This window comes from Cucumis sativus, chromosome 3, assembly GCF_000004075.3.
Source record: "Cucumis sativus cultivar 9930 chromosome 3, Cucumber_9930_V3, whole genome shotgun sequence".
In the NCBI taxonomy this organism is placed as follows: domain Eukaryota; kingdom Viridiplantae; phylum Streptophyta; class Magnoliopsida; order Cucurbitales; family Cucurbitaceae; genus Cucumis; species Cucumis sativus.
This window is the reverse complement of record NC_026657.2, coordinates 14,642,140-14,668,008: the sequence shown is the minus strand read 5'-3', so window position 1 is coordinate 14,668,008 and position 25,869 is coordinate 14,642,140. Positions and strand designations below refer to the sequence as shown.

Genomic DNA, 25,869 nt, shown 5'->3' with positions numbered 1-25,869 from the left:
TAACCAAATAAATGCATACATACATCCATTTCGCTGTCTAAAGTAATAATTTAAGCAAAAGAAGAAAAAAAAAAAACTAAATGGAGACTTTCGCTTTTCCTTTAGAGTACTCAACAAGCAAAATTTTAGAGTACTCAACAAGCAAAATTTGATATCAAGATATGAAGAAACACTTCTAAACATTTTGCACTTTCGATTACCCAAACAAAATTGATATTGCCCCCAAAACAAAATGAATTTCAATGCTCTAAACTAATCTACACGACTATTTTCTCAGCATTAGTTTCATTAATGGCAACTTTCTTGTTGTGCTAGAAATCAATTATAGTATCTAACCTGATGGCTCCTGATCTATGTGATAAATTATCTTATGAATTTACCAACAGAGAATTTCCAGGGACAAAAATAGTATTAATATTTGAAGAGAGAGAAAGGGCAGATAAACCTGTTCCTTCTCAAGTTTTCCTCTTTTTTCCTCTTCTCTTCTCTGGATGTACTTTGCCGTTAGCAGCCGATTCAATTTGTTGATTTTTTTCATGCTGCTGCCTTTTCTTTTTGTTTTTGTTGGCTCCAAGAAACTACAAGATTGACTTTGGTAATCAAGATAATAACTATGAAACAAAATAATGCGAGGAAAATCAATCAAAATTCTCAGTTGAATGCAGCCAATGATTTTTGTTTCTTTTGAGTTTAAAATGATAGATTAGAAGATTGAACCTCAAATCCTTATCCTTAGTTAAAAGTACATGATAAAATTTTTAAGCAAGCGCTCAGTTTCTTATGTTTGTATTCTTTTAATGAAGCAGGCAAAGTGCTGTGTCGGGCATGTCATGCTTGTACACTATTAAAACACACGTCCGACGCCAACATGAGCTTAGCTCAACTGGCACCTGTATGTTTCTGTGGACAAGAGGTCCCGGGTTCAAATTCCCACCCCAGCATTTATTACAATACCTTTGCAAAAAAAACAAACACACGTCCGACACCAAAATTTTAGTGTCCTATTTTTATTTATTTATTTATAATTTCAGACACGTTTGGCACATTTCCAGGACATGACTGAGATTTTTTTAAGAGAGCATGATCCTAGTAGGATTTGTACTAGGGGTTATTAGGGTATTAAGGGCATAGTAGTAATTAACTTGGGAGTTAGTTATATTTGTTGGTTATAAATAGAAAAAATGGGGGAATGAAGAAAAAAGGCAATATTTGGTGAGTGAATTAGGCTCGAGAGTGATCTCAAGAAAGGTGGGTCCAAGTACTTCGATTCACTTGGATTATCGTGTATTTCCATTATCCTATATATTCAATTTATACAGGTTCTATGAGATCGAAAAACAAAAGAAAAACTCATTTCCAATGCGTGTCCAAGAAGCATCCCACATGTATGAAAATATTAAAAAAATAAATGAAACAGAACAAAAAAGGACATGGAAATTAGCATGTCAAACATCACGAATACTGTCTAGAATGGAGTATCAATGCTTTATAGTGTATAAATATAATACTCGTATGAAAAGCGTGAAAGGAAAAGCAGTACCTTTTTGTCCACAGCCAGACTCCTGGATGCAGCTTTGTCCAATATGCTTTTGTAATATTGTATAAATGGAACGTTGCTGTTGCATTTCTCTAGCTGCAGTCCCCATATAATGCAAACAATACTTGTCATTTGTCAATTGCCAGGCATGCGAAACTGAAACAATTAAAAGGGAAAAAGAAAAGGAAACAAAACCTGAAGAAATGATTCGGCAGCTTGCTGATCATTGGGTGAAAACGAGATTTCATCTCTCTTTTTGTTAATGAAGTCGATATTCTGCTCAACCTGAATGGCAAACAAAGGTCTAAGAATATGTAATGTATTTACTGTGTGCATGTAGGATGTCACAATTCAAATACTCTACTTAACATGGTAGCTAATTGATTAAAATATTTGATTCAAACACAAAATGCAGCCTCTACCTGATCAATAAAACGTTTTACCAAACGCTTGAGATTCTCTGTTGTAGATGCCGCATGAAACTTCTTGAGTTGAATAAGTGGAATAGTAGCCAGTTCAGGGAAGGATATATGGTGACTCCATTGAGAAAAGTGAGATGATAAAAGTTCAATGGTAGATAAAACACATTCCTCCACAAAGTTCTGCGACTTCAACCAATATTTTGGCAGCTGCATGAATAACTTCTACAGTTACTACAACTGAAATTCATGCATTTAGCAAAAGAATAATCTAGTTTCTTAATTACACGAATAAACAATACATCACGCACAATCACGAATACAAGAACATTCACATATAATAAAGCATAAAAAGGTATAACCTGTAGGACAGACAAGTGGTGGAAGACAACTCCTGAATTCTTGCCCTCCTTAACAGTTATATGTTCCAAAATATCCAACACCATAGATGCAACAGGGATAAAAATCCCAGTGGATCTGGAAAGATAATTCAACCACTGAATGCATTTAATTCGTAACGGTAAATATCTAGGACCAGGAAACAATACAGCCACTCCATTTATAATCTGAATAACATTGTAGAGCATTGTTTGCAAATCGTAATCCTGGAAATTTGCACCAATGAACTTGACCCAGAGATCAATGCAATTGATAAATTGCCAACTGCGCATCATCTGGACTGCTTCCTGCAAAGAGACATACAGGCACGGATAAAGTCTTTTAAATGCAAATAGGCTTCCCGTAAGTTTAAACAAACAGTAATACATTTAAATTTCGTGACTTGAGGAAGTAAGATAAGGGATCCTGACAGCTTACTTTCTTCTTCGTTCGTAAACCCTGATGCAGTATCTTTGTAAGTTGCTGGATTGAAACCTTGGCCCTAGTAGTAGATCTATGGACATCAAGAGAGCATAACTCAACGAAGGAGTCCCTCAGAAATTGCATGTGTTTATGCAGAATTGGCTCTGCAAATTGACAGTTGGCAATGACAGCCTTGTACATTTTAATCCAGCAGGTGTCGAAGACATTAGACCCAAGCACAGAACTCATTTCTCGTATTATGAGAAATGAGAGTGATGATATTGTTCCTTCACCAGTTGCCCACAAATGTACTGCAATCTGCAATGGAATACAGTTCGGTGGAGTGAGATAGTGAGCATATAGGATTATTAGGCTACTGGTAGCAATGAATGACCAATATACAGAACAGAAAAGAAATATGATTGCCTCCGTATATGATCAGGGAATATGGGAAAATCTACAATTACTTCTGTCATTCTGTGTAATCAAATTTGAATGGTAAAGAAATGTAAAATAGAAAATATGCTCATACTTGCTTCAAATGCATCAACAACAAAATAAAGGTAATAATATTTATGTAAAACATATACGTGCCTTAATGAGCCTGCGCTGCAGAGAAGGGAAAGCTGCAAAGAATATAACAGACACTCTTATTCGAGCCAAAGAGAACCTCAATATCTCAGTTTCTGAAACCTCGTTCAAGAGAAACAAGCTACTTCTTAAATATGACTTGATCAAGGGCTTGAGCGTTTTCCACTTTTGGGTGTTTCGCAATTCTAAAATCATTTCCTTTTTATAGCTCTTAGTCAAGAGTCCTAACTGCTCCCTAAATAAATTGTCAGCCTCAGAAAGCATGAAAATTAATATCTTGGAGAAAGTTTCACTGTTTCCAATTTTATAACATCTGCCAGCATCTACGTTGCCTATTGCTTCAGAACCGTAGTGACATGCAGCTCGATACCCATTTATTAGACTGGTAAATAGAGGCACATCCTGCTTGTTCTTGACTTGATGACACCAGGAATCAACCACAGAGGAACTCAACAACAAGTTTTTATTAGAACTAACACTCTGTTCATCTCGCTTTAATCCATCAGCATTGATTGTTTCCTCATCAGAATTCTATTCAAGGAAACAATTAGAACTTAATAAATTAAAAAAAGAAATTAAAACACAATTGGCTAACGCTCGTTTCTACATGATTAAACAAATCATTCATAACCAAAATTAGAACTTCAATCTTGGCACCAAGAAATACAGCACCCTACATATTACTTACAGTGTCTTCATCTCTGAAAGGTTCAACAGCCTTATTATTGGTTTCCAGAAACTTCAAGAATTCTGGATCCTGAAAATCTTCCACATAAAGGGATAAATTAAATTGCCCAGCCATAGAGTGAAAATTAAACAATCATTATGAGTTGATATAAGAAAAATATACACCACCGACCACCCCAGCTTCAAATTATTAAATAGTGTTGGTGAAAGTAGACCCTCGGGAAGAAAGTGCACCCTCTTGCAATTCTCCCCCAAAAAGACCTAATTCTCTATTTTTTTATTTATTTTTTATTATTATTATTTATAACAAGAACCACTTTCATTGAAAAAAAAGAATTGAAAAAATGCTCGGGTGCACAAGAAAAAACAAGCCCTTCCCTTACAAGAAGGAACCCCAACTATACAAAATCATATCTATAGGGTAGTTACAAAAAGTCGTCAATATTGAACCCCCAAAGAAACATGGAAACAAACAAGGAGCCAAACATCTGAAGGGTCCCTCACCACTCCTCTAAGCACCCTACTACTTCACTCCCCCAATCAAATGGTACACACCCCGCACACCATAAAAACAACCCCATAAGGCAAATTGAAGAGGAACTCCTCAATAATATTCCAAACATCTTTATGTCAAGCATGTACTATCCCAGATGTCTTGAGAAAAGAATCCCAAACACGACTCACAAAATCACAATGTCATAGAATATGGTCCAAATCTTCCTCCAACTTCCGACACAGGATACAGCAAAAGGGGCCAACCAACGTAGGCATCGTCCTCGCAAGTTATCCATCATGTTAGCGCGACCATGAAGAACCTGCAAGCGAAGAACCTAACCTTCCTAGGAATCTTAATCCTCCCAAGAATAGATTATCTTCACATTTTTTTCTATATCTTGTTATTCATCTAATTATGGAAGGAACTTTGTTCCTTCTTTAGTGCATGCTTCTTTAAAAAACAGGCTCAATCTTTGTGGGTTTTTGCAGTGGAAACTCTTATTCATATATTTGGTTTGATAGATTTCAATATATATTTCAAGACACGCCACTTCCCTATTCTAATTATTTGGGTTTGCTCGAGCTAAATCCTTATTATTCCCTATCCAAGCACTTTGCCAATTATTCATCTTGACATATTTGTTCATTGAGAGAGTTTTACCACTGGACTAAGTTCTGAAATTAGTATTATTTCAGTTTTTTAAATATATGTAATATAAAGAGCATAAAGCTGGGGGGACTTGAGCCCCCTTGGGCCTATGCTAAATTGTTGGTGCTTATTGGCAAGTTTGACGTTTTTTTTGTTTTGTTTTCTCTCATGTACTTTGAGTATTAACTCATTCATTATTCCAGTGAAAAGTCTTGTTTTCATTTCGAAAACAGAAACTAGACCCTTGGGAGATTGTTAAAACCAATCAAAGATCTTATTTCGGAAAAGCACACATCCTTCTAGTTATGATGCCAAGCACCCAGTGCCAAAATCAGCCACCAGCTATTTAGAATTCAAAGTCACAGTTGTACAACCTATAGAACAATCTTGTTCAAGTAAGATCGTAATATTTGCAGTCAAGAAATAATTAGGACCATTTCGTAGAATCAACATCTTTCAAAGAGAAAAAAAAATGAAAAGTACAAGAGCCTAAAAAAGACAAGCCCACCAAACAACCCCTTTAAGAAACATAGTCCAACTACGACGTTACCTAGAGAAAAATTGCAAAAAGACCTCCATAACCAAAGGCTTGTAAAACATGAAACCTCACTAGGGTTCCTATCCAAACCTTTGAACACTCTATTGTTCCTCTCCCCAAAAATATCACAAACACAGCACACGCCCCAATCATTGCACAAATATCCCTCTAAGCTGCTATCAAAACATTAAATGCATTGGTATAACTTTTGCAAACATGTTGATCTCCAATTATTGGAAATGCATAAACACAATGCAAAGTCGTTGATGAGTAAAAGAAACATTTTGCATGTCCCAAATTTCATGTGTAACTAGAGTCACCTGGAATGCATTTTGAAGATAATATAAGTTCAAGAGATACACTTGCCCTAGTTTTTCTATTCTAGGGGAGATGGAGGTTAAATAAGTAAAATATTACCTTTTTTTTCAACCTATTCAGTTGCTTGATTTTCTTTGTGAGTTCTGAATGGATTTCTTTGTTTTGGTCCGATAAATCATTGGGATTAATCATATCTGCAAAATGATACCAGAAAAAGAAGACAATATCATAGGAGGTATAGAGATAAATTACAAAAGAAAAAGAAGATCTATATATAGCATGGAGAGTAGACTCACCAATGCCACCTTCAGAACTATTGTCGATTTCATTTTCAGGTGTGTTAAAAGAGCTTGGTTCCTAGTTCACAAATAACATTAGAAATGCTATGACCTCAATCAAGTAAAGTAATCATAAATAATATCTGCAAAACTCCATAACAAACCTCTGAGATGTAACCATCACTGTCGGAATCATCTTCAAGCATATCATATTCATCTTCACTGAAAATTGCATCAAGGGAAACATTGTTGTTTTCATCAGCTTCACCATTCCTGCAAATAGAAACTAGAAATTTAAATGGATAATACAACAGTTTTCAAGCATACAATATTCATTTACATTAAAATATTAAGAAATTGAGGATGGAAAAGTCCCAAACACAAGACCAATGTACATTCAAACAATTCCGTAAATATTCATGCATGTAGTCTTTTGGGGCCAAGTAAATCACAGCAAAAATATTATTTGGAAAGATGCTGATCAGAATGATATTGACAACAGACTTGACACAAAATGAGTGAAAGATCAATATAAATACAACGCTCTCAATGAATGAACAAACTATTCCCAGATTAAAGCATTACAATTGATTGTGGAGCTTCGACACGCCGTCTTGATTTTCAACACTGTCTTTGTCCTGTCCTACAAAACTTGAAGAAATCCAAATAAATAACTTATAAAAGTAATAGGAAACAAATTCGGTAAGCAGCTCAAGTCAGCATAAACAAGTAAACAGAGAGAGAAAGAATGAACTGGAAACACGTATCCAATAATAAAATATCTTCGAGAAATTAGGATTAGAACATGCGTAAGCTTAAATTTCATCCAAGAAATCTTACTTGATGGAGCTTTCTTTTTGAACGAAGACTTCAGTTTCCGTTTCCTTCTGAGCACAGTCTGAAGATTTTTCTTTGCGAACTTCCTTGCTTTCTTCCCAAGCTTCCCCATTCCGCTGCCTTAGTATAAAGAATCAACACTGAAATTCAAATCCTCTCGTCAGAGCTCCTGTAAGCGTGTTGGTAGGTGAGAGGGAAATTTTCGGAGAAGACAGATGTCAAACTCAACAGGCAGGCTTCAAGTGAGTGAACTGAGCTATTACAACCTACTCCATGTTCGAAATTCCAATTATAATAATTGATGTATCATGCTTCATATTTACCATTTTTCACTCATCATCTCTATCCCTCTTTGTTACTGTGTTTACTATTACCAACTAAAATAGTTATCATCCCAACCAGATCACTATTATATTCCTCGAACTATAACAGCGACCTACCAATAACCAACACAATATCTCGGGGACAGATTTTCTTAACGACCTCTAAACACTAAATTTAAAGTTTTAGAGTAGAGTACAACAAAAGCGCACCTTCTATTGCTATAAAAAAAAACTTCTAGTTGAGACCTTGCCATCATATCAAATAGAAAGATAATCGTAACCATACTTTTTTTATACCCAAATCAAGAGGCAAAAATGAGCAGACATTGATCTCTCCATGTTCATAGCAAAAACAATGAAGACCTTAACCTTAAGAATTGCATAGTTGTTCTGTTCCAAATCCAAGTAGAAAAATCATCGATTTCTTCAACTAACTTTAGATGTGTAAGTTTCTGTCAAGCACTTTGTAGCTCTAAGGAAAAATTTTTACATTTGTTTCTTTGTTTCTAAAATCTTATTGATCTCTCTCTGAGTCAAAGATTAGGGTACGTGATGTTTCTTCCTATTTGATGTTCTTAGGTTAGGCTACAACCAAACACAGTTATGACTCATTTGACAAAGAGGCCTCTAAACTTGTACAAATATGATATAAGAAACTTCAAAATAATTAAATGATCCAATTCCTATCTATCTATACCAACAAAAGTCTGAAAAAGTTCTAAATTGGATGATCTCTTCAGAAATTCTATGTGGGGGTGGACACAAATTATGTGGAATAGACCCCATTGCTGTAGTTATAATAACGTCACATAAAGGAAAATCCAGAATCCAACAGGAACAGTTAACAAATGGAAGAAAACTTTGATGTTCCAAAAAGGTATTTCGATTGCAATTATCTCAGTAATCCGAACTGAAACAAAGGAGTAAGCAAATAGAATACAGAGAGAGTAAGCAACAGAGATTAGATTGTGAAGAAAATATTTGTGTGTTAGCTTAAACAATGGGCATACCGGAAAAGTTAGGGGCGGTGGGCGGTGGCGGTGGCGGCGGAGGAGGAAGCGTGAAGGGAATACGGTTGGCGGCCGTTGTATCAGAAGGAAGCGTCTGGGGGTACTGTGTACTCCGGGTTTTCGGTTTCGTCAAGAATCTAAGGTTGTGGCGAATGAAATGCACCACAAAAAATCTCATGCGCTAAAATCCCCAAACGATTGAAACCCTATTTTTCAAAGTTTCAACTATCTTTCGGACATTGGTGCCTCTCCATTTTTGGTAGTACCATTTCTCATTGCTCTATTTTCTCTTGGGTTCTTTCTATTTTCAATTAGGGTTTGGAGATTCTTACATTTTCAAATTATGACATGTAGTACTTAAAATTATTTTTGTAATTTTCAATGTTCATCTTTAACTTAATTCTTAACCATTAGTAAGGCAAATAAATATATATAAATGAAACATTGTTTAAGTAAAGAAGAAAAATAGTGAAAAATATGGGTGATCATCAGTTCAGTTGGTCCCAAACCAACTATAGTCAATTGAGTAAATATTTAAAGCACCTTTGACATTGATTAGTCATGGTCGGATCGGTCGATTTAACATTTAGAAACACCTTCTAAAAAATCTTGATTTGATACTTTCCAAAATCGAACATTCTCGTTTTCCTATTAATCGACTTTGGTTTGATCGGTCGAATCGATTTTTCGATCTACTATGCTCACTTCTAGTGAAGAGAAAAAAGATAAAACTAATAGAGAAGGAAAGTAAACGTGAGAAAAATAAGAAAATCAAAATAAAACTCAGACAAAAATTGGAGAATATAATTAATAAAAAATATTAACGTTGTTTTTTTCTTTCGAGTAAAAACAATTGCAAAAATTAAGTTGGGAAGGAAGGATTTTTAGAGAGAATTTAATTTATGAAAAAGTGCAAAAATGGTTAGGGTTTTTCTTTCTCTTATCTTCTAAAAGTCACATTTGCCCCTTTAATTTATACGATTTCCAACTATTCTTATTATTTAAGAAAAAAAAATAATCAAACCAAAATTTGAAGGAACAAATAAAATAATATAGCTGATTGAAATGAACTTGATAAATTTCAAAATACATGCCTTAATTAATTCCTTCTAAACGTGGTTACATTTAGCTTCCATTAACTTACATTTAATTTGAACACTAATATCCTCAAAATTGTATTATTAACTTACATTTAATTCCAACACTAATATCCTCAAAATTGTATTATTTCTAACAAAGAAAATGCGGAAAAAAATTATTTGAATTTAAGTAATTTTTAATTAGAGAAAAGGAAAGTAATCCATCGTCTTCTTTGCACAAATTAGTAATCTCGAAATTATGAGAAAAAAATCAGAAGAGAATTTTGACTTAATTAAGAAAATATATTTTTCAAAAACTCATTTTCGATAAAAAATAATAATAATAATAATTAAAATACATTTTTGATTTTTTCTAAAATGGCTTACCCTTTAAATTAAAGACTTGAAAATATATTTCAAACACATCCTACGTACAAATCATTAGATAAATTTAAAAGTTCAATGTAATCGATCTTCCATCTTTCCTTTACCGTAATAATCAATTCAAACAAACACCCTATCAACAACTTTTTTTAACTATTTGTCCAAATTTAAACATTTAGGTCTCTTTTTAGAACTAGTTTTTCTACAGTGTTATCTCAATTTTATTAGATCATATCAAATTTGTGTTTTTTCAATAATGAAAATTTTGAATATAAATTCAATTATAATGCATTTCAAACGAATTCTAATGCTCTATTGTCTTTATTCTTGTAGAAAAACACTAACTATAGATTAATAACAGTAAGTGAGAAAGATAATCAATGCTTTTACATTACCTATAATGGGTTTTTAACGGTAAAATTCAATATACTTTTTCACTACCATAGAAGTGATCTGAGTTTAGAGTTTAGATGGATTGTCACCGACTTTTCGATCCTTTCAATATATCTCTTTATTTTCAATATTTTAATAAAAATACGCACTATCTCGCTAACTCACTCAAGCGAAAGAGATTGATAAAAAATTTCAAAGAGCTTTTAAAAATTTGGTAAGAATCTTGAGGTCAATCTCGACTAAGAATGATCGAGAAAAACAAAATTACAAGCTTTCTAAAACCGTTCTACTTCTCAAAATTTTCGCCATGTTAGTCATGCCAATAGTTGAAATTACCATGACAGGAAAAAACTTTTGCTTATTTACGAAAGAGTCATCCCCATCTCTCTGTTTCATAATTGATATTGAAAATTTAAGTTTTATTGCTTGGAATATGTTCATTTAAACATTTAAATTCAAACTATAATATACATATATATATATAAACGAAAAAAAGCCACATGCCCACAATATAAAATATCAAAACTACTTCAGTCAACACGTGATAAATCAATCACACACGTGCGATACACGATCGTGTAGATTTTGATATACAATCTCGGGCATGGTTTGATAAATCAATCACACGCGTGCGATACACGATCGTGTAGATTTTGATATACAATCTCGGGCATACCATGCCCTAAGATGCATCAGGATGAAAGAATTCTGCCTTTAATTCATTCGATCTCAGACATAAAATGCACCGTGTATGAGATGAAAGACAAAAGTGTAGATCTACATGATCTCGTACTTATTTTTAAACGATAACCTTCAAATTTAAACGATTGTGTAGATCATAATACATGATCTTGGACCTTATTTGCAACGAGATGTCCCAAGATAAAAGAATTCTTCCTTTAGTTATTGTATCCCAAGCCTCAATGGCACTGAGATTGTCCTGAAATGAAAGAATTATGTCTTTATTTTATTTGAGTTCTATCTTTATTTTATTTGATCTCAGTCTGAGATGCTTCGAGATGAAATACTTATGCCTTTAGTTATTCGATCTCGAGCCTTTATTGCACCGAGATCTTCGAGATGAAAGAATTTTGCTTTATTTTATTCGATCTTCAAGTTTCCAACTTTAATTATACCGAGATGGACTGAGACTAATAAATCGCAAAAAAAATATAAGTTACAGAGACATATATGAAATTTATAAAAAACATGATAGTGTCTCGTACGATTTTCTTATTTTGTTATAGTAAATATTTTGAGTTTTTGTTATACTCGATAATTTAGTTGATAATTATTTTCTTTTATTAAATTAGAGGACTTTTCCTTTAACTTTAAATTCCACATTTGAATTTAATTACATTGAAAGTTTAAATTTAAGTGCTTAATTACATCCTTTCTATAGCAGTGATTTATGTTAATAGAGTGATATTTTCAAGAACTCTGCACCGTAATTCTCTGAGTCCTGTTTGATCCTCCATACAAAACTTTCTTCAAGAAGCTAAAATAATCACGTGTTTAGGGATTTTATATAAGAACACTGTTAATTTAATGCATTGTAATTGTCCACTGTAAGCTTTTGTGTTTTGATATTGATCTATGACAACTTTCTTGTCTAACTTATCAAGTAAAACTTTTTTAATCTATTTAAGACAACAGATCAAATCTCCACCATATGCACAGACAAAAATGGATAAAACTCATGCAAGAGTGAAAACTAATGGGTAGACCTTATTTTTATTTATCATAATAATTTTTACTGCAATTTCATGTATATGAATTATGAAATATCAACGTGAGGTCGGTCATATGAAGCTGATGAAAATTGTCAAGAAGTTGTTCAACTACACAAACAAATAAATTGAATCATGTGAAGTAAAAAAAAAAAAACAAAAACTTAATTTAATGTGCAAAGACTTGCTACTTCAAATGAGACTTCATTTACTGTTGGATGGAAAACAAATAATTTAAGATTTGTTCTACTTGTTAAATGTATTTTAAGTTTTAGGTCATTTTATGTTACACTCATCATCATGGTTCGTAATGATCATAAACTGTGAGAGTTATGTTGTTTAAACGCATGCATTCTAGAATGTTAAGAGTATATTTTGAGGCCCATATAAAACCATATAAATTGGAAAAAAGAAAAAAGGAGGGAAAGCTGGAAAAATGTTATGGAAACAGACTTTATGCTATGTTCTTTTGCAATTCTATGAGATTTTAGATTGTATGTTCACAACAAATAATAATAATAATTACAAGGATTAAAAAATTTGATATGTTTGTGTGTATGCTAATTACTATACTAGATAATTTTATTGCATTATTTTCCTTTGTTTCGTTTCCACTAGTTCCCTTAGTGTATGATCCCTTCAGACACTGATCTCTTCATGTTCATAGCAAAAACAATAAAGACCTTAACCTTAAGGATCTCATAGTTGTTCTGTTCCAAATCCAGGTAGATAAATCATCGATTTCATCCACTAACTTTAGATGTGTAAGTTTCTGTCAAGCACTTTGTAGCTCTGGGGAATTTTTTTTACATTTGTTTGTTCTTTTCTAAAATCTCATTGATCTCTCTCTCTCAGCCAAAGATTAGGCTATGTGATGTTCTTAGGTTAGGCTACAACCCAAAACAGTTATGACTCATTTGACAATGAGAGACCTCTAAACTTGTATAAATATGGTATAAGAAACTTCAAAATAATTAATTGATCCAATTCCTATATTCTATACCAATATAAGTCTGAAAAAGTTCTAAATTGGACGATCTCTTCAGAAATTCTATGTGGGTGGACACAAATTATGTGGAATAGACCCCATTGCTGTAGTTATAATAATGTCACATGAAGGAAAATTCAGAATCCTTAACAAATGGAAGAAAACTTTGATGTTCCAAAATGGCATTACGATTGCAATGATCTCAGCAATCAGAAATTCAAGCCTCGGGTCAAAAAATCTTATACTACAATCATAAACGGATAAAAAAATTGAAATGGAAGGTAATTGGAACAGAAAAGCAAAAAATAAATAATACCAACAAGCGACTCTGGGCCATGGACGCCTAAAACACTTCGATCAACGATATGATTTCTGGAATCTAGCACGAGCTCCACGACCACCAAACTTCTTCGGCTCACAGCGTCTAGGATCAGCGACGAGCAAAGTCCGATCGTAGCGGACGAGAATGTCCTTTATCTCCTTCTTGCTCTGTTCGTCGACGTACTTCTGGTAAAAGGCGACGAGAGCCTTAGCGATGCTCTGTCGGATAGCGTAGATCTGTGAGGTGTGGCCTCCGCCTTTGACTCTGATTCGCATGTCAACGCCGGAGAAGCGGTGTCGGCCGAGAAGGAGGATGGGTTCGTAGGCCTTGAAGCGTAAGATCTCAGGTTCGACGAGCTCAATTGGGCAGCCGTTGATCTTGATCAAGCCTCGGCCACGCTTGCAGTATGTTACAGCAACTGCCGTCTTCTTCCGGCCGAAGCATTGTACAGACTCGATTGGAGCCGCCATCGTTAGGGTTTGTGATCGAACTGTAAGTTGTTACAATAAGAGAGGTATTTTATATGATTTGTTGGAAAAAGGTTTTTGTAGTCGTCGAAAATGCACACAATTTGAAATGCTAAATTTAAAATGAAATAAAATAAGCATAACTTAACCAAAATATTTACCAATATATCATAGTTTATATATATGATACATCCACTTAAAATAGTCTAAGGAAAGCGAAGTTCATATCAATATGTGCTTTTTTTTTCTTCTTTCTTTCTGAATTTTAAAATTTAATATTTTAGATTTTATTTTTTAAAAATAATTATATGATATTATAAATTTATTAAATTAAAATAATTTTAAGGAAGAGAAGTTATTATTCTAATTTAAAATTTGATAAAATATAAGGTTATTTGAAAGACATTCTAAACCTATTTTAAAAAGATAAGAACCGTATTTTAAATCTTAAAAATTAAACAAGTATATTCTTATAAACATGAGATTAAAAAGGTCTACCGAACCAAACATATTTATTTATCAAAATCTATCAATTAAAAGATATTTTTTTAAATAGGTCATCTTTTTCTCCAAGTTTTGTATAATTTTTTTCAAAAACATTGTCATTTAAAATTATTTATTTTATACTTTTTTTAGTTAGAATATTATTTTGCTTCTTCAATTTTAGTCTTTTCAAATTTATTTTAGACATTTTTAATAAAATTTAAAATTGGTTATGTAATTTTTTTATTAAAATTAACTAAATGATAATAATTTTTCATGCAAAACAATTATAATATGTAAACATATTCTTGAAATTTAGAGTGAAAATAATAATTAACAATAAACAATTTTGAAGAATAAACTATGAACAACCCGTGAAAGTTAAATTTACAATTCACTAAGGTTTTGAAATTAAATATGTACATTTGAAAATACAATGTAAATTTTGAACAAATTAAAACTTCCCCGGTTACAATTTTATTAATATCTTTCGATATTTGTAATGATTCAAAATTACTAGTTATATTATAAATTAATTGATTCTAAAACTGAAAAAAAATTGAAACTTCAAATAGTGATGTTATTTTATAGGGAGGATGATTAAACCTCTAGTCCTATTATCGCTAACTATATGTCTTTAGAGGTCAAATGTCAGAGGTCATGTTTATATCACTAAGTGAGTTCATTTTGATCGTGAAACAATTATGTGTAAATGCTCACATTTGATGTTTGTTTTTTTTGTTTGATCTTTTATTGATGTTTTTTTTAAGAAATAGAAAAAGTTCAAGAATATTTTCTTATAGTTAATATAAAAGTTTAGTCTCTAAACATCTAATTTTTTTTTAGTGTTTATTAGGTCGTTGTTCCTAATACCTAAAAGTATATTTTAGGTTTAATATAATACTAAGAAAAAGCTGAACAAGACATGAATCTATTATATATTATATATAAGACTACAAAAATTTGTTGGAAGTTCAAGAATCTTTTAAACAACTTTTTTGAGGCGGCTGACCATTCCTCACTTCTCATCTCTCATATATGTCACTCTTCCTCACTTCTTCATTTCACTATTCCTTATTTTTCCAAACATATATTATAATAACCCAAATTATAATAATCTACACCCTATACACAGGTTATAATAACCCATAAATTATTATAACTCACATACTATAATAACCACATATTATAATAACTCACTTCACGTCTCAAACGTCCCCTAGATTTTTTGTTATGGTTGGTGTACCTATATGACATTTTTAAAGTTAATAATCAATGCACAAAAACATAGAAGTTTAGACACTAAGCCCGTGACTATGGAGAGACATTTTACTATGTTACGATACATTGATGATATAAAAAACCTAGAAACTAATTGAAAATTAAGAACCTAATTGTTGAACATCTAACAACAAAAATCATAAATTTCCAAAATCAATTGACTTCATTCCAAATAAAATTATTAGATTTAAATTATCTTTTGATCAAAGATCTTCCCGTAGGAACTACTTCTCTACTCATGGATGGAACACTCCACAAGCCAAGATGGATGAAACACTCCACAAGCCAAGTTGATTAATATTACATGAATGTCTAAGGATGCAATCATAGAGCAAGAGTTGCAAAATGGATGATAAATTTTTGTCATCAACAGAAAAAAAAAAAGAAAAAAACTAAAGCTGTTGAAGTTGGCATTTCCTCTCTTTGGACTAGTTCACAGATGGTTTGAAATCTCTTTTGTTAGAAACTTCAATAGGAGAATGAAGCTCATGTGTTCATTGATTCTATTTGTGATCTTCATCACCCCGGTTTCGTTCTTGGATTTCTATTGGTTAATCACAAAGAACATCTTTGTTATCCACCACTTAGTTGTTCATGCTCGACCAGCGACGTGTTTTTCTTAAATCTAAATCAACAAAATCAAGCATTCAATGTACAATAAATACATAGTCTCAAGCAAATAAAATCAATTTCTAAAACTAAATCTACACGTTTTTCTTTAAATTAAACAAAAAAAGGCAAAATCCTTACCGAAACGACAAGCGGCAGTGGCAGTGGCAGAAGACGATGAGCAGCGGCCGAGGAAGGTGAGCGAAAGACGCCGACGATGGTGAAGACGATGAGCGGCAGGGACAAACTGGCGACGGGCTTCTTTCTTCATCTCTCTCAATTTCTCTCTCTCTTTCATTCTTTTAGATGTGTGATTTACAGATATGAAAGAAGGTTTTATAGGGGAACTCCTGACGCCATTCGAAAACGTCAGAAGTTCCAACCTATTCCTGACATCATTAATAAAATGTCATGAATAGTGCTACGTACCGTACTCTCGGTGTCACATGTATCGCGTTGGAAAAATGAAAACTATCATTTAATTGTTTTTTTGTCTCCGTCGTGGATACACATCAAAATTAACTAGTCACACCCAATTCATGTCGTGTATATGCATGGAGTCAGGAAAAAACAAACTATTATTTAATTATTTTCTTTTCCCCGACATGTACATGTACTACGTTGGGAGTTGGATGGCTAGTCCCAACGTGTACATCCACGACGTTGATAGTGCCCCACAATGCCCGACGTGATACAATCACCGTCGAAAAGAAGTGAGTCCACCGGCATCCACTTTACGATGTCAGAGGAGACCCTATTGCCCGATGTCTCTTATCCCGACGCTCAAAAGTGCATCGAGATATCCCCATTTTCTTGTAGTGTTGAAGATGTGGTTATTGAATACATTACTTCTTGAGGGAATTATGCTCATTGTTCTTTTAATTTGTCTTTAGTTTCGTTTTGGTTGTTTTGTTTCTCATGTATCGTTGAAAGACTTTGTAATTGACCAAATTTAAATTATAATATTTAAAAAAAAACATATTTCTCTAATATGTTAGAGGGAGTTTTTTTTTCTTCAATAATTATCTATAGAAAGAAAAAGAAAATGTAAGAATACCAACTCGCCATCACAAATAAAATAAAATAAAAAACCCTAACAACAACCATTCTTTGCTAATTTTATCAAATCTCAAACTCTTTCTTCTCACCATGACTGAAGAAAAGTTTCCCATCGAACAATTTTGTTAAGTTTTCTTATATTAGTTGTAATGGAGGCTTTTTTTGCGATTCACATCACAATGCCACGATCTCAAGGTAGAAATTCAAACCTCTGATCGAAATATTTTTTTTTATTTACTTTATATTGAACCCTAAATTCATGAACAAGATTGCAGATTAAGCTACTTTTCTTAATGAGCAAATTCATTTCCATTTTTTTTTTTTTAAGAAAAAAAAACACTTTATAGGTAATGCTCTCCTTTGTTCATCAAAACATCCATTAATGTAAATGATCACAATTAGTGTTGTTTCATTTATGATATGAAGGCTTTAATCTCACTTTTTTTTTTCTTTTGGTAATGTATTTAGGATTTTAGCCTTTGATCAAACAATGAGATCAGAAAAGAAACATCATTGCCTTAGCTACCATGTTTTCTTGTTCTTCTTTAGTTATAATATTGTATCGATTTATATTGGTTTATTGATTTTCATTTTTGGTGGTATAAATTAGAGCTTGTTTGATAATGCTTCAATTGTTTCATATGGTTTATTAGTATCAAAAACGTTTTACCCAAAGAAAAACATAAACATATATAGTGACAGATTTTTGTTTATTATTTTAGTCAGGTAACATTAATTGATGCTATTTAGTACAAATCAATAAACGAATGACAATAGCCTAAATGAGCGAGCTTAGCTTTGTGAGAATTGATATAACATTCCTCTCTCAAGGTTATTTCTGTCTCAAGGTTGAGTGCTGAATAACAATTTTTGTTTAGTGCACTGTGCATAAAAGGACAAACTTGTAGCTTTTGAAAGGACAAACTTGTAGCTTTTTGGTAGAATGAGTCATCTTTTCAATTGAAGTAGTGCAATATCTTACAGCAATTATGTATTGATAACTTACATAACATCTCACGAGACGTCTAACCATCAATATTTGGATAAAAAAAATGAGTGATTCAAATGTAACAAGGTGAAAATAACTTTGAACTCGTAGCAGGTCGAGGTTAAAAGGACTAAACTTTGAATTTATGATTGAGTTACAATGGTTGAATGAGAAAAAAATTGACAATAACCTTAAGATGTGAAAATTAGGAACAAGGATATGTTAGGATGTATCAATTGGGATGAAAATTGGGCCAAACTCACCAAGTGGAATGAGAAACAACTAGGAACATGGCAAAAACATTGGATAAAGTTGAATGTTTCTTGCGATTGTCAAGGAAGACTTTAACTTTATGAATCTGCAATTCTTATTGCAAAGCCATATGTAAGTCGATGAATCAAACTCATTGTAATGAATCAAACTTGGTGTGAAGGATATGTCAGGGAATGAACTGTTATTAGAATGTTCAAGCTAAGCATTTTCTGCAGCATAGGATTACCCATAACCCATAACTTAAAATCTTATGATTTTGCAAACATTCACGAGAAATACTAGAATTTCAACATAACAGTGAATGAGATACCAATGAGATACCAATTACTATCCTAAACAAGCATTGAATATACATTTCCAAGGGAATGTCAAATTGACCTATGGGTTGAAGAGGCATTAAATTAAAGTAGCCAAAAGGGGCATCAAATTAAAACTTTAAGCATTAAATCTAAAAGTCTGCTGATTAAATCCCTTCTCAATTTGCCATTAATATCAAGGTGGACAATTTGTTTCTCATATCATCCATTATTGGACCAAAAAAAAGAAAAAATGCAACAGAAATTTATTTTCATGTGATGAGACAAAAAGTGATTTGAGTTATAGTTTGAGGTGAAAAAATAACAGCACAAATGTAAGTTGAGTTCTCAGATTGATAAGAAAAGAAAAGAACAAAAACAAGTTGTGAGCATTTACAAGAAAATTTGTAAGGAATGGTAGCCGCAGTTATGAAGCAGTGTCAACAGGTGTGTCAGAATGAGCTCCCCATTCAGTCCAAGATCCATCGTAAACTGGAACATCATGTTTCCCAAGTCGATGAAGGCCCTAAACATTACAAATTTTCACTATTTTCAGGCTTTTATAAGTTGAATTTAGTCTTTTAAGCAACCAAATAGTCAATTCTATCCGTAAAATGAAACATGGATACGAATACAAGACATGAATATGAACACTATCGACATGGTAAGATGTTTTTTTTAGTCTAAGAGATGAACACAACAATAGATACACGCATCCAAATATATCTTTCATAAAATATGAGTTAGATGTATTTTACTCTTGAAATTATATCCTATTATGTGATATCGGTATTCTTAACAAGTGTTCTACATGTGTCTAACAAATACTGGACTCATATGGGCTCTTACATTTAGTGTCTATTATGCTTAAGTATTCGACATGTGCCCCACACACAAATGTTAGCCAAACTAAATTGTTTGTGCTTCTTAGATCTAAAATTAAGAATGTTTGATGTGAAGAGAGACGTACCAATGCAAGAATACAGGCAGTAACACCAGTGCCACAAGAAGTTACAATAGGATTTTCCAAAGAGATGCCTGCAGAAAATCGACTGACTTTAGTATATCATCGTGCAGCTTTGGGACCCGAGACCTTTCAGGAAAGGCTTTTCATTCTTGGGTTCTGTGTGGAAAGAGAGCCAAACGAAAAACGAACACCATTTTGGTGACTCGACTAACTTTTGTTTAGGAAAAACACTTACCTTCTTGTTCAAACCGTTTCTTGAGCTGATCTGCTGGTAAAAGGGACTGTGAACTATCCAGCATCTGAAAATGAAATTTCATTTATCAATTGTTTTTGTGGCATTTCATTCTATTTTTTATAAAACATCAACTAGATCTAAGTCATAGATGCAGTTGCAAAGGGCTACATGGGAAGAATGCTAAAATTGTACGAGTTACAGCAAACGTACGAAAAGCTTATAAGAAAGACTTTCATTATGATTTATACAAGATATTCTACTGCTCCCTGTACCCTAAAAAATTGCTTCTATTTCCTTCCAGCCAGATGCTTGCCAATATCACATCATGTCATTTATTAGAGAAATATAATAAAAGTGTTAGCTATGACTGTAACATCTCAACAAAACTGAGAATTTAAACAGCGTAAGCAATGGATAGTGATATAGTATGCTACAAATAATGTTAAAACTTTGATGAAATTGAAAATTTTAAAGGTTGGTTCAATGTGAAAATTGTTTAAAATCCTAACCATGAACTACAAAGATAAGGTACTAAATATTGATACAAACCTGGGGAAAAGGAATGCACTTGCTGCCAGGAACATGGCCACTTCTGATTCCTTTCCGAGGCTCCAGGACAGCCCCATCAAATCTGCAAGAAGAAAACATGATTCTAGGATACAAGGAAATCTTCGTAATTGATAAAGCCCCATTATGTTCTTGTTTTTTTTTCTGTTTTTTAAATTCTGTTTTTAAATTTTTGTTTACTAAAAACAAAAACCATATGCATTTGGTAACTGATTTTGTTTTCTGTTTTTAAAAAACAAAATGTATTTTTCTTTAAGTTTCTTTTCTTTTTTTTTCATTTTCAATTTTCCTACATAATTTTAAAAACAAATTTCTTATTTAGAAACAAAAAAGTGAATTAGATACCAACACACTTGTTTATAAAAAATTAATTTTCGAAAACAAATGAGTTACCAAACCAAATAGGCCCTAAATTATTCAACCAAACACTTCCTCACAAAATTAAGGGAGGGAGAGAGAAAAAGGGACAGAAAAGGCAGTTGATAGATAGGATATGAAGAAATCAAAATGGTAAAGCTCAATTTCCTCGAAAAAAGTTAAAAGAAAATATTCAGCAATAGAATGATCAATAAAATCTAGAATCTACCATACCTGGCCTTTGATCGGGCATCTATGAGCTGGTGAGTTCTTTCTGTAATATTCTCTTGAACCTGGAACATGTTAGAGAGAAAAAGGTTCAAATTCAAAATGCCTATAAAACACGTTTTTTTTGTCAAGTTCACTCTACATCTTACTATTTACATGTATGCACTCAAAGAACCTTAGTTTTAAGCAGGAAGTAAAATTCTACGATAATAATTCAAAACAAAAATACTTGGGAGAATCCTATGCTAGACCCATCTTTGTGCAATCCACTTAAGTGCACAATCACAGGTTGCCATGTGACAAATTTTTTTTTCCCCTTTGTGATTGAAAGGGGATGCATGGAGGTGGATGTAACCCTTTTTCTCAAATTTTCTTTTATAGGTTTCAGAGCCAAACATATACTGATAACCAATGTAATATAAATTGTCTTTATCAGAAGAGAGTCCGAATATATGCCCTATCACTCACCATGAATGACAAGTTAATACATTAACTGAAACTTTAACTATTAAGAATCCTTTAACAATTCAAGATATAAGCTAAAGAATTGCTACATATTTTTATAACGCATTATATTACTCATATTTTATACTAACATTTTTTTTTCTTTTCATCTTTTGAACAAAGAATCAAACCAAGTATTAAGGAATACTCTAACAAAAAAAGCTTTTAAATGAGCAACCTAACCTTCTCAAGGTCCCAGACCAGATGTGGCTGAAACTTGGTCTGAAATGTAATTGGCCCAACCTAAAAAAACCAAACCAAATACTAAAAATATTGGAACTTGGAAGTAAAAATAGAAGAAAAGTAAAAAGGGAAAAAACAGCCTCAAAAAAATGAAAACAAAATAAAACTTGTTCAATTTCAGGTGGAACAAAACATAGGCATTGGGCAAGGACTGAGTCACGTAAATTACAATTTCACATTCCTCTATAGCTTCTGAATCCCATCTAATTATGCAAAGAAAATGAACAAATAAAAAAATATGCTTAAGGTAAATGTAAGAAAGAGGTCATTGTGAAAAAGGGTAATTGTTGACATTGAAACATTTGAGTAACTTATGAGAAACAATATTTATAGACAACAAATAAAATTGCACAAACCATTCATGGGACCAGTTGCCTTCAGACCAAATATACTAATATAGGATAAAACACATTAAGTCATGAACTTACAGCTTGCCCCTGATATATTTTCTCTATTGCCTCGCTTGCAGCCGTAGCTTTCAAAATGGCATCACCAGATGCACTGGATTCAACATCATATCCTAATGTACGCCATTTCGGCAATCCTCCATCAAGCACCCAAATTCTGTCATGCCCAAATACTCTGAACATCCTATATTTAATAACCAAAATTGATTTCATCAATTCACGTACAACATCAAAAACATAAACTCTTCAAAGTTGATTGTTTATTTCTGCATCTCACCACCAGACACGAGCTGCACTAAAAAGTCCCTTTCCGTCATAAACAACCACACCATCTTTGTTGCTAATGCCAAGGGCAGAGACAACAGCAGCAAAAGCTTCCTCTGATGGCAACATATGTGGTAACTGAAACAAATAATCATCTCAAGTTTTTAATTAGCAACTGAAATGAAGAAAAGATATATAAATCAATTGTATAACAATTAAAATAAATGAAGGCCAGCTGTACTTTCCTTTTTCTAATTCAACCACAAAATACAATGAAAATATATTTAGAGGGAAACAAAATGAAAAGAGATCATTTCACCTTTGAAGTTCGGTCAGATACTCCATCTACATCGAAGAAAAGGGCACCAGGGATGTGAGCAACCTATTAAAATTATGACCAGGCTAAGAACTGATACTTCACCACACAATATAAAATGTAGTTCACAGGAAATCTATCAAATTGGCTACCTGGTACTCCTGAATAGGATTTCTTTGTTCATCTGGCATGTACCATGATGCATCTAACACCTGAAAACAAGCAGTTTAAAAGGTTAAACATTTACAGAAATACAAAATATAGAGCTACCAGATCCACATGTCATAATTTTTCGAGTCATGATCAAGATATGTTAACAAGCAAGGAGCCAAATATTCTTTTATGAGTCGACATAAATCAACAAGAAAGACATGGTCTCAAGGCAAAAACAATATGTATTGACTAGATCGAGAAATTGTGGAACTTCAAGAAAAAATATCAACCACAATCAATTGCTTCACAGATATAAGCAAACAAACCCAATTCTGAATACTGCAAGCATTGGGGTACAGAAGACATGGACACACCTCTGAACGAAAAAAGAAGCTGGAAGCATAGATACTTTATGTTTTAAAAGCATTTAAATAACCAAGAGGGTCAAACAATTATCTAGTTAGAATAGTTAAGGTGAACAAAAGCTAGACCAAACACTATGGATATAAGAAGGAAAAAAAAAGAGCATTATCTGAGATAACAAGCAACAAAGTAAATCAACAATACTTTAAACACTCAACTGACGTAAGTGATAAATTATAGGTTAAAGTGCCCTTTTGGTCCCCGGTTCCATTTCATTTTAGTTCCTGTAACTTTTTCTTTTTTTATAAAACTCAAATTTAGACCATCAAAGTAAAATTATTATCAAAATTGATTAAAAAGGGAATAGTGTAAAAGAGAGCTAAATGTTTTGGAAAATATCCTGCAGGGACAAATCTTAAAATGTATGAAAAGTATAAGGTCTAAAAATTAATCCAGGAACCCAAATGGATTGAAACCTAAAGGAGAAGGCCAAAATGTACTGAAAAAACCTATATTATACGAACGCAATATACAACACTGAATAGCAACAAACCAAAGACACAAAGCCTAAAATGAATTAAACTAAAACATGGCACAAAACTAATGCATCACAATTAGCATATTGAACGACATCTGTTAAGACAACTAAAGAAGTAAAAGTTAAAGTTGAAACCAAGAAGAGGCAATACCTTCAAGTCAGGCTCTTTGAGATTAGAATGTAGCCAATCAGGGGAAACAATAGGATCATCCGTGGATAAGGATTTTGATGAAAAATGAGCTTTAGCCCCTGCTACAGATGAAGCCATGAAAGATGAAAATCGCCTAGTCGGATTATATGCAACACTGGCTGAGTTTGGTCGAAATTGAAATAATTTCTTCTACAGAGAAAATTCATAAGTCTTCAGCAAACCAAAAACCCAGATACAAAAAGAAAATGCAAAACAAACATAGGCTTCACTTACACTGAAGACGGAAGGAAGAATCTGGGTCTTGCCAGATGGAAAGGAAATAGAATGAGCAAATCGATTAACCAAAAGGGTTCTACTCAAAAGGGTCGATGCCATCTACACGAAGAACATAGAAAAAGTCGTAGCTTTGAGAAATTAAGGATTTAATGAGGAAAAGATGAGGGTTTTTAACATTGATAAGAAAGAAAGAAAGAAAAGAAAAAATAAAGAATTTACCGGCAAAATATTGAACCCAAGATAGAGAATCCAAAGAGACTGATGGGTAGAGGTTGAGAGTGAAAAATAGCGGCAAACGAAAGAGACCCAGTGAGAGTCAGTCCCTAAAAACGACGCTACAAGGTACAACAGCCACTGTGGAGATGATAATTATGCTCTGTTCGTCTTATTCTAATTCCATTCCAATTTAATCGAAAATTACATTAAAAAAAAAAGAACGTTGAAAATGAAAAGCATGTGAAAAAACAACTCAATCTAAAATTAAAACACACAATTCATGTTAAATTATATATATAAAAAAAAATGAAAAATATAACACATCTTTACCTCAAACAATCAAATTGAGTTATACTCCTAAAAGACACCCATATGTGATATGAGAGGAGATTCAATAGAAATAAATGTTGAACTCAACTATTTGTGGATGAAAGTTAATCAGATTTGATATCTAAATTTTTTATTTATATATATATATTTTATTTAATGTAGTTGGAGATAAAACATAGTTGTTTTTTAAATCTCTTGAAAAGTCGATCAAATGTTATTTTTTTAAAAAAAGATAGAGTAAAGGATCTGAAAATCAAATGTTTCTAGCCGTAGTATTTTTTAGATAGATTATCTTGAAATATTTAATTTTCTTTTTATTTTTTAAATTATATTCCTACCAAATTTGTTAATTTTTTTAAAAGGCTTTGCTCCATTTTATCTAACACATGAATTTAGATACACGTGCATGTAACTAGTATCAACATCGACCATACATGTGCGTGTAATTCTTCTTCTAAACGATCATATACAAAATCAAAATGTAAATAATAAACAAATTGATCCTTTTAAAATTTGTTATATGTTCACCGTATAGATTTTGGCTTTATTTGGCTGGTTTTGATTTATGACTGTAAAGATTTTTAATAAGATTATTTATTTTTGAAAATCTGATAGATAGAAAGAGATTGAAACTATTTGTTTAAAAAAAGATAGCAATTTGTATTTTGTTTGTATGTGTGAGAAATGGAGAGAACTGGGAAGGGAGAAGTTTGAGAAAAGTTGGAAGTTTTATAAAAATTCGTTTGATTTTGATGTACAACAATCTATTTATCTTCTTCTTCATCACCATATTCTCATATTCTAATAGTTTTAGGGAACTAATCACCTTCCACATTTTTTTAGCATTAATATATATTAACTTCATATCTAAACATACCTTTAAATTTTCATTAAATTAACAAAATAATATACTCTTTTT

At 32.5% G+C, this 25,869-nt stretch overlaps 3 protein-coding genes and 1 long non-coding RNA gene across 7 annotated transcripts; all 4 read right to left on the bottom strand.

Moving 5' to 3' along the window:
- Positions 1 to 8,795, bottom strand: LOC101220861 (nucleolar complex protein 2 homolog). Of its 2 annotated transcripts, none has more exons than XM_011652973.2 (14): positions 8,484 to 8,795; positions 7,154 to 7,290; positions 6,899 to 6,956; positions 6,478 to 6,586; positions 6,332 to 6,392; positions 6,135 to 6,229; positions 4,037 to 4,105; positions 3,352 to 3,879; positions 2,773 to 3,075; positions 2,319 to 2,642; positions 1,960 to 2,166; positions 1,733 to 1,822; positions 1,541 to 1,633; positions 1 to 578 (listed from the first exon to the last, which is right to left on the bottom strand). In XM_011652973.2, the coding sequence occupies exons 2-14, from the start codon at positions 7,260 to 7,262 to the stop codon at positions 456 to 458; spliced, it is 2,169 nt and encodes a 722-aa protein (XP_011651275.1). In that variant the 5' UTR covers positions 7,263 to 7,290; positions 8,484 to 8,795; the 3' UTR covers positions 1 to 455. The 2 variants fall into 2 exon arrangements, with proteins under 2 accessions (XP_011651275.1, XP_011651274.1); XM_011652972.2 differs by having other exon boundaries at positions 7,154 to 7,319; positions 8,484 to 8,794.
- A 4,347-nt stretch (positions 8,796 to 13,142) lies between these two features.
- LOC101220624 (40S ribosomal protein S16) lies at positions 13,143 to 13,941 on the bottom strand. Its single transcript, XM_004149919.3, has one exon. It carries the CDS (start codon positions 13,847 to 13,849, stop codon positions 13,415 to 13,417), a length of 435 nt encoding a protein of 144 aa, XP_004149967.1. The 5' UTR covers positions 13,850 to 13,941; the 3' UTR covers positions 13,143 to 13,414.
- A 1,809-nt stretch (positions 13,942 to 15,750) lies between these two features.
- On the bottom strand, positions 15,751 to 16,523 carry LOC116402879. The gene is made up of 2 exons (XR_004215550.1): positions 16,361 to 16,523; positions 15,751 to 16,235 (listed from the first exon to the last, which is right to left on the bottom strand). It is a non-coding gene; the product is annotated as an uncharacterized LOC116402879 (long non-coding RNA).
- Positions 16,524 to 18,996: 2,473 nt separating this feature from the next.
- LOC101220393 (thiosulfate/3-mercaptopyruvate sulfurtransferase 1, mitochondrial) lies at positions 18,997 to 24,784 on the bottom strand. 3 transcript variants are annotated; one of them, XM_004149918.3, is made up of 13 exons: positions 24,624 to 24,783; positions 24,402 to 24,503; positions 24,129 to 24,317; positions 23,076 to 23,135; positions 22,927 to 22,989; positions 22,621 to 22,745; positions 22,365 to 22,527; positions 21,877 to 21,936; positions 21,196 to 21,254; positions 20,587 to 20,668; positions 20,038 to 20,101; positions 19,806 to 19,873; positions 18,997 to 19,361 (listed from the first exon to the last, which is right to left on the bottom strand). In XM_004149918.3, exons 2-13 carry the CDS (start codon positions 24,501 to 24,503, stop codon positions 19,263 to 19,265), a joined length of 1,134 nt encoding a protein of 377 aa, XP_004149966.2. In that variant the 5' UTR covers positions 24,624 to 24,783; the 3' UTR covers positions 18,997 to 19,262. The 3 variants fall into 3 exon arrangements, with proteins under 3 accessions (XP_004149966.2, XP_011651272.1, XP_031739295.1); XM_011652970.2 differs by having other exon boundaries at positions 24,129 to 24,314; XM_031883435.1 differs by lacking the exon at positions 18,997 to 19,361 and having other exon boundaries at positions 19,817 to 19,958; positions 24,624 to 24,784.
- Between the last annotated feature and the right edge of the window lie 1,085 nt (positions 24,785 to 25,869).

Excerpts from the sequence above, each read along its gene's own strand:
- LOC101220624 (XM_004149919.3), bottom strand. The coding sequence starts at position 13,849 with ATGGCGGCTCCAATCGAGTCTGTACAATGCTTCGGCCGGAAGAAGACG.
- LOC101220393 (XM_004149918.3), bottom strand. The coding sequence starts at position 24,503 with ATGGCATCGACCCTTTTGAGTAGAACCCTTTTGGTTAATCGATTTGCT. Across the intron at positions 24,318-24,401 it reads TTCTTCCTTCCGTCTTCAGT|AAGAAATTATTTCAATTTCG; the intron begins GTAAGTGAAGCC and ends TTTTCTCTGTAG. Across the intron at positions 21,255-21,876 it reads TGGTCTGGGACCTTGAGAAG|GTTCAAGAGAATATTACAGA; the intron begins GTTAGGTTGCTC and ends AACATGTTCCAG.
- LOC101220861 (XM_011652973.2), bottom strand. The coding sequence starts at position 7,262 with ATGGGGAAGCTTGGGAAGAAAGCAAGGAAGTTCGCAAAGAAAAATCTT. Across the intron at positions 6,587-6,898 it reads TCGAAGCTCCACAATCAATT|GAATGGTGAAGCTGATGAAA; the intron begins GTAATGCTTTAA and ends TTCTATTTGCAG. Across the intron at positions 1,634-1,732 it reads CTGCCGAATCATTTCTTCAG|CTAGAGAAATGCAACAGCAA; the intron begins GTTTTGTTTCCT and ends TGGGGACTGCAG.